This window comes from Prenolepis imparis, unplaced genomic scaffold (genome assembly GCF_030444845.1).
Source record: "Prenolepis imparis isolate NDT839.2.m4 unplaced genomic scaffold, iyPreImpa1.0 SCAF_11, whole genome shotgun sequence".
NCBI lineage: Eukaryota > Metazoa > Arthropoda > Insecta > Hymenoptera > Formicidae > Prenolepis > Prenolepis imparis.
The window spans coordinates 3,799,713-3,816,380 of NW_028141169.1; the positions used below are offsets into that span (position 1 = coordinate 3,799,713).

General features: G+C 33.6%; 1 protein-coding gene across 9 annotated transcripts in view; it reads left to right on the top strand.

Annotated features, from left to right (window-relative positions):
• Window positions 1–16,668, top strand: part of LOC145942533 (dystrophin, isoforms A/C/F/G/H) — a 429,734-nt gene that overhangs the window by 87,274 nt on the left and 325,792 nt on the right. For all 9 annotated transcript variants that reach the window (XM_083049357.1, XM_083049358.1, XM_083049354.1 and 6 more), the window contains 2 exons: window positions 4,829–5,037; window positions 13,108–13,206. In XM_083049357.1, coding sequence (XP_082905483.1) covers window positions 4,829–5,037; window positions 13,108–13,206 — 308 coding nt within the window. The remainder of the gene's footprint in view (window positions 1–4,828; window positions 5,038–13,107; window positions 13,207–16,668) is intronic.

Sequence of the window (16,668 nt, forward strand, 5' to 3'; positions counted from 1 at the left end):
AGTCAATGGACGAGCCTTTAATCTAGAATCCGATTACTTCACCTCATGCTAAGAAAGTAAATGAAAGGACTCTATATATAAGTCTCGTTAAGCTTTCACAAATCTGGCTTAACGTATATTGATTAGGATAAGATTACATTTCCATTTTGATTCTGTTGAGGTTGAATAAATCTGGATTTGTAGCAAGATTTGTAGCAATCTATCTAATCGATATGTTGTAGTTAACCTCATAATCGAGTGAGACATTTTTTCATGTCGGATCGTATATAAGACTCCCTTTTGATAAGACATCGCTGTCACGCACAAAGATTTATCGTCTGATTCGCGCACATCGTTTATTATCCTATACACTTTATTAAACATGTTTCGTGTTTACCGAGCGCCTAGTCGTTTTGTTGGCTTATATTAAGTTTTTTTTATGTACACATTATATTTATCTTCAGTTTGTAATTTTTTTGTTATTTTAAAATGGAGAATTAATATTGATTTTGTTCTTTGTATATGTGACATCCAATAATATAAGTGGTAATGGTTTTATATGATTTTTAATTTTGTTATGGATGCACTTGCTTTTGTATTTGTAATTTTTTTATTGTTTAATGAAGATATATTTTATGAAACATATTTCTTCTTTTTTTTATTGTAGTCGGAAAAAAATTTCTATTATTTTGTATGGCAGACTATTGACTGACGTGTGTATTTTATTATTTTTGATACACGTTTTGAGTAATACTTATCGTGTGGTATCGAAAACGTTTCCACCCTCGTTGCCGTTATTACGAGAATAATAACTCGCTCTTAACAGCTGCCGCGGCGACAAGTGTTACGAATGTCCTCTTCAAGGACCACTTTCCTTCAGGCCACGCAGCATCGGGAAGTATCATTTACGTTATGCTGTCTAAATTAGTAGGGAAATAAATACGATTTGTCTTTTGAACTTTGAATATTCTTTTCCGCAAAAATATCAGACGGTGAAATTTTACAATGACGCAGCTCAGAATAAAAAATTCATTATTCAATATTTGTCTGAAATAGAGTTTTTTGTAGAGAGAATAGATCAAAAAGCTTGTGTTATTTGAAAACGCAAAATGATTTATAATTAATTTATATAATAATTTTCATAATCGTTTAAAGACAATTGACAAAATCTTGTATTTGTTTACTTTATGATTTATGTAGATTTTATGATTTTAATGTTTGCGTAGATCAATTCTCCTGACTATCTAATAGATTCGGCTTTTACTTACATACCTCTGATAGAACGGAAGCAAGCAAGATAGAGTATGCACCGTCATGCTTATTATGTATTTAGCGTGTATCGTAACTCATCCGACCGCGCCACGGAGATTATGTAACTCTAGCGTGTACGGGGCTTAGAAGTTGCGACGACTTATGACAGAACTTTGTAAACGTTCTGTGGTTTATGCGCCGAACCTTGTGTGTCTTATCTGTATTAAGTTCTCCTCTTTTGTTGTGCGAAATTCAAGCAAAATATATGCGCACTCGCGTCTTTTAACTTAGATAGTACATGATTATTTAGTGTAATCCATTGTATTTCTTTCCGTCTGATAGTTCTCTCAATTCTTTAAATTTTATTATTTAAATTTTTTTAAGTGAACCATAAACCCCTTATAAATGCAGTTTTTTTTAAACAAATGGAGATATAGCAACAATTAAAAAATAGCAATTTTTAAAAATTATATATCTATTATATGCTAATAAAATATTTATTTTTATTGTTTATTTGTTGTTTTAAACATATCTCATTAATGTGACAACTTTCTCTGATAAGTTTTATTACATTTTTACATTTTCTGTTTTTATATTTATCACACAATGATGTAAACATTTTACGTTCTTATTTTGTATTTAAATAATATTATTTCTTTATTCCAATTTGTCCTGCACATAACTAACGCAAAGTAGGTTTTAAATTTGGGGTAGCTATCTTCTTCGCGCCAGTCAGGCTATTTCGGCCGAGATTTGTACAGTTCTCAACTTTACAAATTGTATACACACAATTTGCGCGAGCGGGTGAGATGGGACACGAAGAAATTTGAGCTTCAGAAAGTGAACGGTATCCTTGAGAGTTCACGGTGAATGTCTCGCTGTATGTTTGCATAACTGCTTTCCCTTTGAATTAGCAGGGCTGCTCGTCAGCCCACCGGTTTCTTCAACCATTCTAACGACAAAGTACTTTGTTGTGAACATATAGATCGTCCTCGAAGTTGAGCGAATGCATTAAGAAATATCGTCGGAAAAATTCTTTATTGATGAAAGTTCCTCGGTTTGTAAGTAATTACGCGAGCAAACTATTCTCTCGTGCCGACGTTATCTGCTCCGATGAGCAGATTCCATCGCTCGAGCTTCTTTTCTATTTTCGTAATTTTTTCTCCCGGCTCTAGATAATACAGCGAAATTCCGTAATAAAAAAGTAGCAAGACTAATTGTTAAGATAATGCTCGCCGGTACTAGCTCGGGCGGAAAAGTCCGGAAATAAAAACATAATAGCTTCTTTAAAACTGGACTGAGACAATTTTGTGCATAATTTATAATCTCTGGAGACGTTCTTTGAGTTGCGGCACGTTTGGAATTTATTGTAGAAAGTATACATGTTCCTTGTACTTGACGGAATATTTACATACAGATCTTTTGCGAAACATATAATACAAAAATATTTCGTTTTTCTTGTAGTGTTTTACCGAAATTAATGTTCGTCGTGTTTCTAGTGATTTTTCTTTATGCATTGACAGTGTGATTATTTCCGCAAGCATTTCAATATTTATTTTGTAATTAATAAGCATAAACGAATTTTTAAATATTTTTTTAAAAATAAATTCTCTTGTTTGTAAATTTTTACTAACAAAAATTATAAATTACACATATTGTGAAGTTAATATATATAAAAAGTAGTTTACACGAACAACATTGATCTGATTTATAAAAGCACAATAAAATTAATATGTTCATATTAGCAGACCATATATAATATAAACACGGAAATCAGCTTTGACATTTCTTTCTCTCGGCGGAACACAAGTACTAAAGCAGTGCTACTATGGGAGTAATTTCCTTGCTAGCTTTATGCAGTGCTAGTTTAGTACCATTCTTATCGAGTAAACGAGCACATCGAGCTTGCATAGCTGTACAAATAAATGATCAACTGTAGGGTAACAGAGGACTCTAGTGATTGCGGTAACAATTGTATAAAAGCAAGCATTCTAATTGTTACTTTAATTTATATTATTATCTAATGATTGTTTTATTTATATATATATATATATAATTGGTTCATTAGTAATTGTTTTATAAATCATATTGAAATATATCAAATATATCAATAAATATATCATATATTGAAATATAACTATTAAATCTTTCTTGCGTATTTGTGAAATTACTCTGGATATAAAAAAGAATAAATATGACTAATTTATTTATATAGTATATATCGAATTGATGGCTTTTTGAATGAATAGCTTTTTTGTGACAATGCTTGCGCTTAATGAAGCGAAGTTGTTAAGTTATTAAAGATTTTCATTTTGATTTGTTAAACAGTAAATTAAACATAACTATTGATTATTGTAACTCGTATTTACCTTACGCGAATGTATGGTATAACAGTAAATTAAATGGCTAATTACTGTGATTAATGAACCAAAACAGGAATGTTTGATATATTTTACAAGCTCGATTTGCCGATTGCAAATGCAGTCATATGATAAAATATTTACTTCGAGATATAAAATATAAAATGTACTATTTACAATGTAAAAATCTAAAATTATATTTTAATATTATAATCAAAGATAAGATATAGAAACTTTAATGAATACCATTAATATTAATTATTACAAAGCGATATTATAAACATCTCTGCTTGTAATATCATTGCAGTAGATGCAATTAAAATTATACAAATTACCAATAATTATTACCAATAATCGCGAACTGTTATTAATTTATTAATTTACTCTTTATCGCATTAGCTAATGTGTACATACACATACACAGGATGTTACTAACTGTTTATAAGATAGATAGAAATAGATAGAAGAAAAGCAGAGTTTTATATATCATTACTGATTGTAAGTGTGGCGCAATGCGTTTCTAAGTAACGTTTAAGCGCTTGTAGACAGACAAGCGTTACAAATCGAAGGGTACGAAAAAGCGTTTACGAAAGTTTTCAATTACATTAGAGACGGGCATTAAGCTCTTCGACGATCTTGCGTAGGGTTCACCTGAGATACGCCATGGCCTCGCTCCGACCCGATCCGGGGGAATGAAACGGGCAAACTTATAAACTATGAAAGTTACTTTCCTATTCAATGAATTGACCGTGCATCCTTCGGTATACGTGCCTCGAAACCATTTCGCCTCAGTTCTTGCTTCTAGTTTTTCCTCTCCTTTGAACGAACTTGTCTTTTCCGTCTTATTATCTGTCACCGTACGTGAGAAAGAATACAATGTCGGCGAATCGACTGGAAAATTACCAGTTTTCGTGAAAAATGTAAATTGAACTATTTTTCGTGAGAACGAATAATCAAGCCAGTGACCTCTCATTAACCGCGTATTAGCTGTTTGATTCGCGCAATCGTGAGAATCATTACTGCCGTTCAGCTCGAATAATCGATAATTCGATGTATGCATACGGCGGCATGGAAACATTGCTGAAACGGATGTCTGAGTGCTCACTTTGCTTCCTGCTGCGCCGAGAGCGCATCAATTTTCGTCACGTTGGCGGGCGGCCGCAGGAGATACGGCCTGCCGACTTTTACGACACGACGCCACGCTCTAATGGAGATATGGTTTTGTTTCCCTGTTACAGAAGTGGAAAGGAGTGTAGGCACCGCGGCACCGGGGGCGGCGGGTGCAGCTGCAGGGGGCTTCCGGGGGCTATCACCCTCTCCCGCCCCCTCGTCACCGTCGACCCCCGTAGCGACTAGCAGCCCCTCCGTTTCCTCGGCTTCGTCTTCACCTTCACCCTCCACTTCAGCTTCCGCCCTCGTCGCGGGATTCGATAAATCAGTGCTTCAGGTAAGCTCACTTACTTATACGCGTGCGTGAAGCTGTCAGGACAATAGCATCGTAACTGAAAGGTACACGGAAAAAAAAAATATTAGCTGTCGTATCTAAATTTCAGGTGTAATTTATAGGGATATCTAAAATTTAGGTATGGTAATTTTAATATCTTTTTTTCGTGTACATATAGAGAAAAAGGATATACATGTGATATTTTTTTATTATGCTATTTAAGCGCATTTAGTCTTTATCGTATTTTTGTCACTATTTGGATTTTATTAATTTACGTCAACAGAGACTTACAAATATAATTTGTGTGAAATAAATTAATGTTGGGGATAGCACAGATATTATAAAGATATTATTTGTCATATACATACGTTATTTTGAGAATGATTTTTATATGTAAAATATTTTAGTATTTTTAAAGATATTCTTCTAAAGCTAAAAAAGCAAAAGGCAAAAGTTAAACTGGTACAATATTTTTTATATAATTACAGTACAAATTATACTTTAACTCGAGATTATTATTATCCCCCAAAAAGTCATTAAAAATTAAAGCATCAGCTACATAAAACGAAAATCTGCAATTAAATTGTTCCTAAGAATAGAAATGTATTTTCACGCGCCAGAAAGAAAATTAACGGGGTCTGATAAACTGATACCATTACGCCTCTCCAGAAGCTCCGTAACAGATAATAATTAACGGTCGGTTAGCTTCGGAACACCCGATCGCGGAAGATATCGATTTGATTACTTCGGTATTACTACGAAGAGATGAAAATATTCTCAACGAAGAGAGAATAAATGTTTCGCGATTAGTTTTTGCGATTACTTTTTCTCGAGATTAATTTATTTTAACTCGACTGGTTTTTTTTCACGCGATCGAAAATACATTATTTTAAACGCATAGTTTTTTTTTCACGCGATCGAAAATACATTATTTTAAACGCATAGTTTTCGACGAGAAATTTTATGTCCGACAAAATGTGCGCGAAACTTGTAATGTAAAACTGTCGTTTTTTCGCGTCGCCAAAAATGCCGGAGGTACGATAATAGCAAGAGCTTGCCTGTCCTCGGGCATCTCGGCTAATTAAAGCGCATAAATTACGCGAATGCGTAGAGAGGGACTGACGAGAATATGGCAGTAACGCACGTTGCTGGGATCCGACAGTAGGGTCGCGTGTTTTCCGAGCGAATGTCAGTGAAAAATAAGTTAAATGACCTTGTGCATGGAAAATCGCGTATTTTTTTGATAAATTCGCCTGGCCGATATTGCAAAGGAAACCGATTCATATATTTTATACATATGTTAAAACGCGGACACAAAATCTGATTCATGTAACATCGTGTAAAATAACGTTTTTACATGAGATATAAAAATGTTGAGATGCGAATAAAGTGATATATATCGTTATATCGATGTAAATGTATTTACATGTAGCTACATGTTGCGTTTCATATTGCGCTTTTTTTGAACTTTAACGAGTAGGATGAGTAGCATATACTTTTTTGTTTTTCTCTGTATCTATGTTTTTTAAAAAATCCTTGTATTTAAACTGAAAGGAATATATACTGATGCTTCTCGTGGAGAGAAAGAAAATTTTAAGCCAAAAAGAACAAAGGTCTATTATGTGACCGCTGATGGAAAAACGTTCTCTTTGTAAACGTAAATTAAAATCTGCTGTTGCAGATTGTATTAAGCATACGGGCATTCTGCGTTATTCTATTCCGTGCGCATGTTAGTATATTGTAGTGTGTGTCCCCTCAAGGGCGAGGAGTCTTAACTTGATTACCAGGGTGTCGATTAGATTGTATTCGCTTTCCACTCGGTATTCGGAGTGGAACGATATATCTGATCGACATTTCTGACATATTGTTTATATTCCCTTTTTCATTATCGATACCTTATATACATATATCGATGTTATAATTAATAAATATAAAATCAGACTTTGAAGAATATTTAATTGGGAGGAAAGAGCAAAAAAATAACTTGAAGCAATATTTCAAAAGCTAGTATAAACTTCGCATTGAAAGTTTCTTCATGCGAATTAACATTTATTGAAAGTTAATTTTATTCACCCCTTTATTTCGCTTTCGCTTATGCGCACTGGCTTCTATAAAGCGGCAAAACAAATTTTGTTACCACTGCTCTCTTCACTTTCAAATACGGTTCATCATAAATTGCATGTAAATCTGTGACGAAGTACCGAGAATACGGAAACAGGGGAGATATATACCTTTTTTGTAGACAGAGATGTCAAACTGTCACGGAGTAATCGGGCGGCGCTTCGTGCGTGACATTTTAACTTCGCGAATAACAAAAGCTTCCGTGGTTATATTAAGAATGCTGTCCTTTTAAATAATCTTTAGTCTATTCTTCTATTTATCACACGGGTTTGCCATAATGAAAGCTTCTTTTTCATCGCGTTAAATTACATCCTACCTCTTTCGTAAAATGCTTTTATTAAAACAATTTATTGAATATAATATTGTATGTATTCGAAAATATCTATTCTTCTAAATTGTTTTGACTCTTTATTTAATTTAGTGAACTCAATATTTATTTATTATTGTGCTTCTATTTCGAACGTTATTCTCATTACTTTACGTTTTTCAATTTTTTTTGCAAATAGTTGCTCATTGTCGACACTCTTTCCGGACACGAAAAAAAAGATTTCGTTAAATTTTTTATGGTGAATGATGCAAACTGCACAATAATAGTCAGATCGATGAGAATTGTAAATGGTTCTTTTAGAGCTTGTCTATTGTTTTCGCAAATAACTTTTTATTGCGTCAGCATCTCATATTTCATGAGATTTCGACTTAGACTGCATTCTTTTCCTGTCGCGATCTGATTGCGACGGCAAATTTCGAAAGAAATGAAATCCCGTCTGAATATTCTGCGATTGATGGCACAAGTTCGGTTATCAGGGATAAGAATTAGATTTGTGTGACGGTGGTGTGGACAGCACAAGAGGGAAGGGACCGACGTTCATGCAGGCGTATAACTTGGTCAATTTTATCGAATTACTCCGTCAGTTTCTCTCCCTTCACGCCATTCTGAGCCCAATTCACTCTTCGTGCTTGTACTGCGGTTCTTACGGCGCACATAACCCACAGCACAATCTAGTAAATATGCTAAAATAAATTAAGTCAAATTTCACTTTTGTATCCCTCTTCAAGGTTCGTCCGGTTCTGCCGAGCGGGAATTTATTGTCTCTTATAATACTCAAAATTTAATTTAAAGACCACTTTAGTTGACGAAAAATTTAGTTTAGTAAGTACGGTAATCATGTATATGTCAGTTTATGTGATGAACATTTTATATATGTAGGTATTAAATATCTTTGAATTTGCCGAAGAATATTTTTACAACTCGCGCTATTTTTTTGTTATCCTGCGAATCTTTAAATTCGAGTATATCTTTTTTCTTACGATATTATTTAATAAAGTATACATTCTTTTTTATATTTCGGTATACATATATTTTGACCTTATTTTTTTTATTATTTGGGTTAATTTGCATTTTTTTTAAAACCAGTTTGTTTTGTTAAGGGATTTTTATCACACGATATAACATAGATGCGTATCATCACTCAGGCTGTCAGTTATAAAATCCTCAGGCATTTCTATCTTTCTTTTCGGTGAGCTCGTAGCGCTTTTTTCCACTTGTTTTTCGAGGATTTCTTCTCTTTGAGCTCTTGTGATCCAAGCTATCATGTTCATATTTCGCGAAACGTCTTTTGCTCTTTTACTCGTCAGAGTCACATTACAGTTTCCTTTGAAAATGTGACATTTTACACGTACTTCGTAAAAGGTGAAGCAACTTTTGATCTTGCACATTTTGCTTCCGTGCAGCTGTTGGAAATCGAGGATACATTTATGTCAATATATTTTAATTTTACAATATTGAGTTTGATTCTGAGAGATATCATGAGACACAATGCATTAAAAGTCAATAGTCGATTGAATGGCTACGATATACAATATATAAAACTTGATTGTAAATATAATTTCGACAACATGTAATATCTCCACCTATTGTCCAGATAACTTTTACGAATGTCTCGGTCAACATTGCACAGGCTCCAGAACGCTTTTCCTATTTGCCGAGTCAATAGTCAGATTCAGGCAGTCCAACGCCATAACAGCTATCTCCCTGCTTCTATTTCCGGCTATGCTGTCGCACTGACAAGTATTGTGCTGTTTGCATAAAGCGATGAGATGCCTCGAGGTAACGAGACTTGAGCAGAAATCAAGTTGTCAAATTCTATTTTGTTTTACGATGGTACATTTTATTTACTGTCTATTGCATTGATTGAGTCGTGAAATTTATTTCGAAGATTTTAATTATTAAGATAGTCGAGAAACTGGGATATTTCGTCATATATAAAAATTAGATGTGTATAATTTATCTAGAATCGATATTGATTTAGCTATCTATATTTTACATTGTATGAACGATGCATTAATATTTATATAGACATAAAAAACCATGCGGTTTAGGAACTGTTTTTTTAGAGAAGAATTTAAAGGTTTAAAAATAAAAATTCTAAAATTTCATTAATTTATAAATATGATGCAGACAATGTAAATAGTGGAGAATAAATTTTATATAACCTCTCTCTTTTACATTAATTTTAAATTTATATGCATTTATAAGAAAATGTATAATGGTAAACTAATATTTTTCTTGATTATTTTCTTTTTTTTAATTTTGTAATAATTTGCGAGATTACATAAATTGATTATGTTTTGTCTTATTCTTTGCTCTTTTTGTTCTATTTATCCAAAGTACTAAATTTCATGAATTGTAGGATTGATAAAATTAATGTGAATAAGAAATGTTTGTGCTCGACAAGGCGAATTTTCATTATATGTAAAACAAATTTCAATTTTGAAACTTCTCCGAACACAATGTTAGTATGCGGTTTCCTATACCGAATTCCCGTGTTCGCGTTTCCGTGGCACTCCAATAATTTGAGTCTCTTTGCGGTATTCAGCTTATTAGATTCTTGGTTACCCTTGTGACAAAATATGTGAGGCTAGTTTGAAAGCTTACATGTGTTCTGCATAAAATACTGAAATAGCAGACATTGTTCTCCATTGCTACATATACGAGAATGATTAACGACGATATTTCCATGTTTTTGTCTCTTTGCAACGATTAAATTAATTCTGAACTAATTACTAGAAAGATTTATATGTACATAAATTATAAAGATGAAGCTTGAAATTTTTAACATTGAACGAAGCAAAGCTTGAAATTCTCAACATTGTTTCATAATTCACGACATGCTAAAATAATGATTAATCGTAAGAAGAATTTTTTAATAGTCGTTAACATTTTTGTTAAATATTTTTCGTTACATTTCTTAGCATCTTTATTAAAGCGCAATAACAATCTTGATGAAGAATTATCAGTTTTTAGTTTACAAATATAACAATAATACTACGATAATAATATTACAATAATACTGCAATAATAATAAAAGTTTCGATCGAAACAAAAATAGAAAGAGAGAGAGAGAAGCGATCCTCGAGAACGAAGATGAAATAGTTTGTCCAATGAACCGTTTGATGCATCAGAAAATCGTAGAGCGACAATCGAGAAACTTCGTGCAAAGTGCACCTGCGCCAACTTTTCCGCGTTTATTGTCATTCGTGGGACAACGCCATTTAGAGAATCGCTTCTTACGGAAAGAATTTTGTTTTAAAATAAACATGGAAGACAATTGTTCGCGAGTTAAATAGCTTTTATATATATTTTTGGATATGTTTTTAATTATTGAACTGAAAGTAAGCATGGAGTTAGAAACAAAAATATTTTTCGAACTCATGTCTGTAACATTACGATTAAAATTCACAATGTTTGTCATAGTGAAAATATGATCGCACTGAAAATTCGATCGCTCCCGAGCATCGTTCTCGATGCAGTTGATTTCCGAAGGGAGGTATGTGTACGCTCTATCACGTCTCTTTTTATTGTTCAGGTGCTAAAGTTTGTCGTTAAACTCTTGGAGCGGAATTCTCAGGAACTTTCACGATTTTCGATGAAACGCTTTATGCATAAGAATAGATATAGATTGTGCGGTGAAAAATACATAACGGACACACCTACACGTAAACTTACTCGTGAAGTTTTATAGCGTAAAAGCTTATTTCGGCGAATAAGCAGTAACTATATATCAGTTTAGAAGTAAAATCAGAAAATAGAAACATCGAATAAGCTATTATATCAAGAGAGAAAGAGAACTTGTATATTTCCTAACATACTTTTTTTAGAAAATTAATATGCATGTTAAATCTTACGAATTTTTCGTAAAAAAAATGAACGAAAAAATCAATTTTTAATTTTATTTTTATCTTTGAGATTCCTAAGTCTCTGAATAACTTATATATTTTAAAATTAATATGTGTGTTTATATATATATATATATATATATATATATATAAACATTATTTTAAATAATTAAGAATTTTGCTAAATAATAGCGATTGTTATTTTATGCAACTAATGTTGTATATTTTAGACAGATTTTCGAAATTGCACTTTCAAAAGACGCGATCAATCTTTGAATTACACGAAAATGTAATGTATAAATCGTGGATCTACAATGCTCACTTGGAAATGCAAGGGATATGATCATTCTTCGACAACAGGCACTTAATCAAGGCCGCTTCGAGTCGGACAAGGGTGGGTGAAAGGCGGAACGAGCTCAGGAGCTTAGACTAGGTGGCAGACTCCGGGGCTTGCCGGACCGAGCGAGACCTTAATTTCCTGTAGCACTACGGTTTATCTCTTCCGCGATTTATCGACTCCCTCGAAAGTTCCACGTTCGCGATCCGGGGAAACCCTCCTCGAATGCTAGTTCGGGTTTCTTGCCCGCTTGCTTGTTACATCGCCGATCGATGATCAGCCGGTGTTAAGTCGAGAATTCCGCGTGGTGTTTTTTTTTTTTTCAATGTATGTTGTTTGACGTATAAACATTTATTTGGATGCCACGATCTTTTGAAGTATTTCAACTAGAATTCGAAATACAACAGCGAACAATCTAGACTAAAATCGCTAGCAGAAATTTGCCGGTGTCTAGCGAAGCGTTACACCTGCCCGTGCCCGTGTGGGCTTTTAAATGTATTATTGGCTTTACAACTCGTAGTTCGGATGGAAATGCGATTACGCAACTCGCCTTGATATTTAATTAAACGCACCAATAGAGCTATTTACAAGAAAAAACTGTCCATCGTAATGACTGTTGGAAATGTAAATTTATAATACAATTGAGTGCTCATTCACGCCGTGTAATGGTGGTTCCAACCCATTTACAATAAAATTTGCGGTTTTTTTTTACGAATGAGTATTATTTTTTTTTTGAAAATTACTATGATTTCTTTTATGGTTTTATTATTTAACGTGTCACTTTCCGTGAAAATAAAATTTTAATCAATAATTTAAGTTGCAAATTTATTACGGAATACATCTTTTCGAAGTTTGACAGAGATTTTATAAAATGCCATCGGCTACATTTGCCTATCCTTATTTCTTAATGGATATTGTGGTACGACGTAAATCGAAGTCGGCCACTTACGAACGGACACTCCCTACTAATTTCCGGCAGCAAATATCCTGATTCCGGTCTTGCATCCTCCCTTTTTGCTAGCCAGCGGCTCTTTTCCATCTCATTTGAACCACTTTCACATGATAGAGACATTTCCCGATTCGCACTTTCCCAAGAGACACTAGTTAATTGCTATGGCTAATTTCTAATAAATCCAGCATGATAAGTTATCGATTTCTAAACTGAGTAATATAATCGAAGAAGTGTTATTAATTTTAAGTCACATTCTTGTTTTAAAAATGATCATATTTTTGTTCGATATCATTTTTATTTAATATTTTAATGAAGAAATATATGTAGTAATTATTCTGTAAATTGTACAGATTTTTGTTTTAATATAAAAAGGATTTAGCGAATATCGATTATTACTTACCTATCTTATATACTTACCTATCTTATATAACTTCTTATTATAACGTAGTATACATTGTCATAATTTTTTTACTCGCTTATGTTGCAGATACGTGACTGGCTTACGGTAGAAGAAGGGATGTTGCGACAACAATCTGTAGTCGTCGGCGCTGTCGACGAAATCATGCATCTTCTGGATAAGCAAAAGGTGAGTCAATTATCTAGAATTATTATTTATATCCAACAAATTGTTTTTTGAATAAATATCGCTCGTACCATTAGTATTTTTTAAAAATAAAAATAATTTAACACGCACATGTGCACTCTTGTGTACAAATTAATTAAATCAAAATAATATTTATGTATTAATATCGGATACAAAATAATGATGTATTTTTAACGCGAGATTCTCCAAAAAGATAACAGGAGAATTATTTATTTATATGTATATATTCGAAAGATTCATATACACGATAATTTTGAATTACCTGCTATATCGCGACGTTACATTTACTTATGTTTTTATTAGTCGCATGTGCTTTTATTGGACTGCTTTAGATGTAAAGATTTCAAACGCGAACGAACAATTGCTGGGACGTTGTCGTGCCTTTGAAGTTTTATCGTAATTTGTCGAGCCAAACTGCAATGCTTTCAAGCTACCTCATTCGTGCTTGCGTGGCATTATTGGAAGCTCGCCTGCCGTTTTTTTCTCTTTGGTTTCTCTTTATTTTTATTTTTGTTTTAACAACAACGGTTCTCCGCCGTCGAAAAAGCGGTGGTCACGAAATTAAATTGCGGGCGTTTTTATGCGCTGTTTTTCTGTTCCTACTTTATTACTTAAAGTAACCTGCACTTTATTTAAAAAATTTTGCGATAATTATCAGTTGCCGATAGTTTTTATGTGCAAATGAATATTGCAAAGTTTATGTCTATACATCATTATATATGGTTTTTCATCGTCGTATCGTATCGTATCTTGTACGAACGAGCGGTAAAAGCTGCAGAGAGCTAAAAGCTCCAGCGTCGGTAACCTGGCAAACTGTCAACCACCATACAGTCGATATTTCAACCCCTAGGGCTTGACTCAAGTGTTCGCTGAAGGGGTAAATACTCATCAGCCCTTTCTCACAGAATCAGTCTAGCGTAATACCGTGAGTGGAAAAGTTATCAGCGACCGATGATAGGAAAAGGGAAGGTGCTTTGACCGCGAGTAAAAGCTACGACGAGTTTCGAAAGTAAGAAGGTAGGGGTGTTTAGGTGATTGACCGGGAAAGCCCTGACATTGGCATTGGCATTAAGGATTCCGACGAACATTGCCACGCCTTCCTTTGTGCGTCGACGTCGTGTTGCGCGGGTTATTCCGCCATAGTCGTTAATTGCATTGGACTTAATGGATCGATATCCAGAATTGCGAGCGACACGAAATCTCACCTTATAGACAATGTAACAGATAAGCCAGGAGAGAATTTATTTTACCGAAATTTATGTGATATATATCGTACTTTTCCTTAAATTAAAGAAATCTATACATGTTATAATATTTTATACATGGTTTTCTGTGGTTATTATATCGTGCGAGAAAAAAAAATATATAGGATTTTATGGTATATGAATCGCGAGTAAAATCGTTATACAAGTAAGAAGTAATTAAATATAACGTAATCTTATTTTATCTTTATTGAAATGACTCTTATACATATGAAGTTAATACATGTTAAATTTAAAATACTGACATCTCGTCTTTTTATGTATTTTTTATTTATTTTGTATTACATTTCTTTTGGGATTAAATACGAAGTCGTTAAATATATATCGTATCATATATGAAATTTTTTCAAATTTATTACAAACTCGGAATCGTAATAAACTTCTTATGATCAATTTTTTCTCATTTTCATACAGCTTTTGTCGCTGATTGTGGAACTTTGTAAATCTAACGTTTAAATAGACTATAAAAACGACATGCGATATGCCTCTATTATGGGTTTCTGCCGTAAAAACTTGCGCGCTATCGAGACATTTTTACATTCTCGAATATCTGGCCTATCCGCCCTGTCATATCCGTACAGCAGCGTTCTTCCATGAAAAAGTTTACCGCGTAAATAATACGAACGTTTACCGCAAATTTTCTCGAGCCAAGACACAGAGAGTACATTATCGTACGCTCCTTTATTTCCTCTTGCCTTTCTGCATTATGTCCCGGAAGCTTGTACAATGTCAACTTCGAGAAACTGGCATTTTCCGAGTCGCATTCTTCCGCGTACGGGGGCGCGAGAGTTTCAATTTCACAAACTCTCATTTTAATACTCTACCACTTTTAAAACCGCGCCAAATATTTCCGTTTCATTATCTCGAGGCGTTATTGTAATTTTGATTGACGATAATTATATTTCTTTCTTCATTCTTTCATAATTTAACTCTACGATCCATTATAATACACGTACACATCTTTTTTTAAGGATATATGAATAAATGAATAGAGAAATTATATAAGTCATTAATTTTTTCAATATGACAATATTCTTTCTCGAAAAAAATAACTTTGCACGTGGCAGATTTTTTGTTCGTTAATGTGAACGCTTCGAAAAAAAAATCGGCGCGATAAGGTTTCCTTTCGGGTGGGAATTCTTCTCTATTCGGACGCGAAAGCGAAGTCATTTTTTTCACGCGACGTACACCAGACGGTTGTGAATGGGACAAATGGCGCCACTTGATTGATCAGTGATATTGTATTCTGACAAATGACAAATCATACGGTATTCTTTTTTTTGCTTATACCTCAGAATGGAGATGTAGAATTTTCGGACGCATTTTGAGGGGCGACCGAAAACAATAGGTTTGTTACGGTAGCGTTGTTATTGATTTCCGTTCGGGAGGAAGCCGAGAAAGAGATATTTTGACGCGCAGAAGGTGCAGAGGGCGAAGAGACAGAGATTTCACCGAGGATGTATCGCATTCCTCTACATAACGCGTTGATAGCTGATGTTTCAGAGATGGTTTTATTTCGTTCTGCTTACGAAAATCGTGCTTTTGGCTAAGTAAATTCAGAAGCTAATTATATATCTGAGGAAGAAAGAGAAATTTGTATATATATTCGACAATGCGCGACTAGGATATTTACACGAAGTCATGCTAACATCGCTTTAAATCACATTACAATTATAGTTGTCTCGTAATTGTCACAGTAGATTTTGTCTCTCCATCTCACGAGCTTACTTAAGCTTGTTCCACTGTTAACATTACACAAGTCATTGTCGTCACCTGCCACGTAACAGGATTCGCTCGACAAAACCCAATTACGAGATCCGAGCTGTATGTTGGCGTGAAATATGCTTTCAGTCGCTCGAGAAGCATTCGTCGTTTTTAAACGACGAAGTTTTTTTTATTTTACTAAAGTGAAGTAACTAACAAAAACGTGAAACAATAACGAAACATGACGTATACATATGTATGCGTTATAAATATTAATTGTTTTTATTGCATGACATGGATTTCCGACAATAACAACTTTTACTATATTTTTATTATAAAAATTGTCATCTATTATAAAATTACTTTATTATTGTCATCTCTCAATTCAAATTTTCCGCGAAATAAATTTCTTCAAATAGCAACAAAATATACACCTCATATCTTTTTTCTTTTTATATACTAACATTAAAAATGAGTT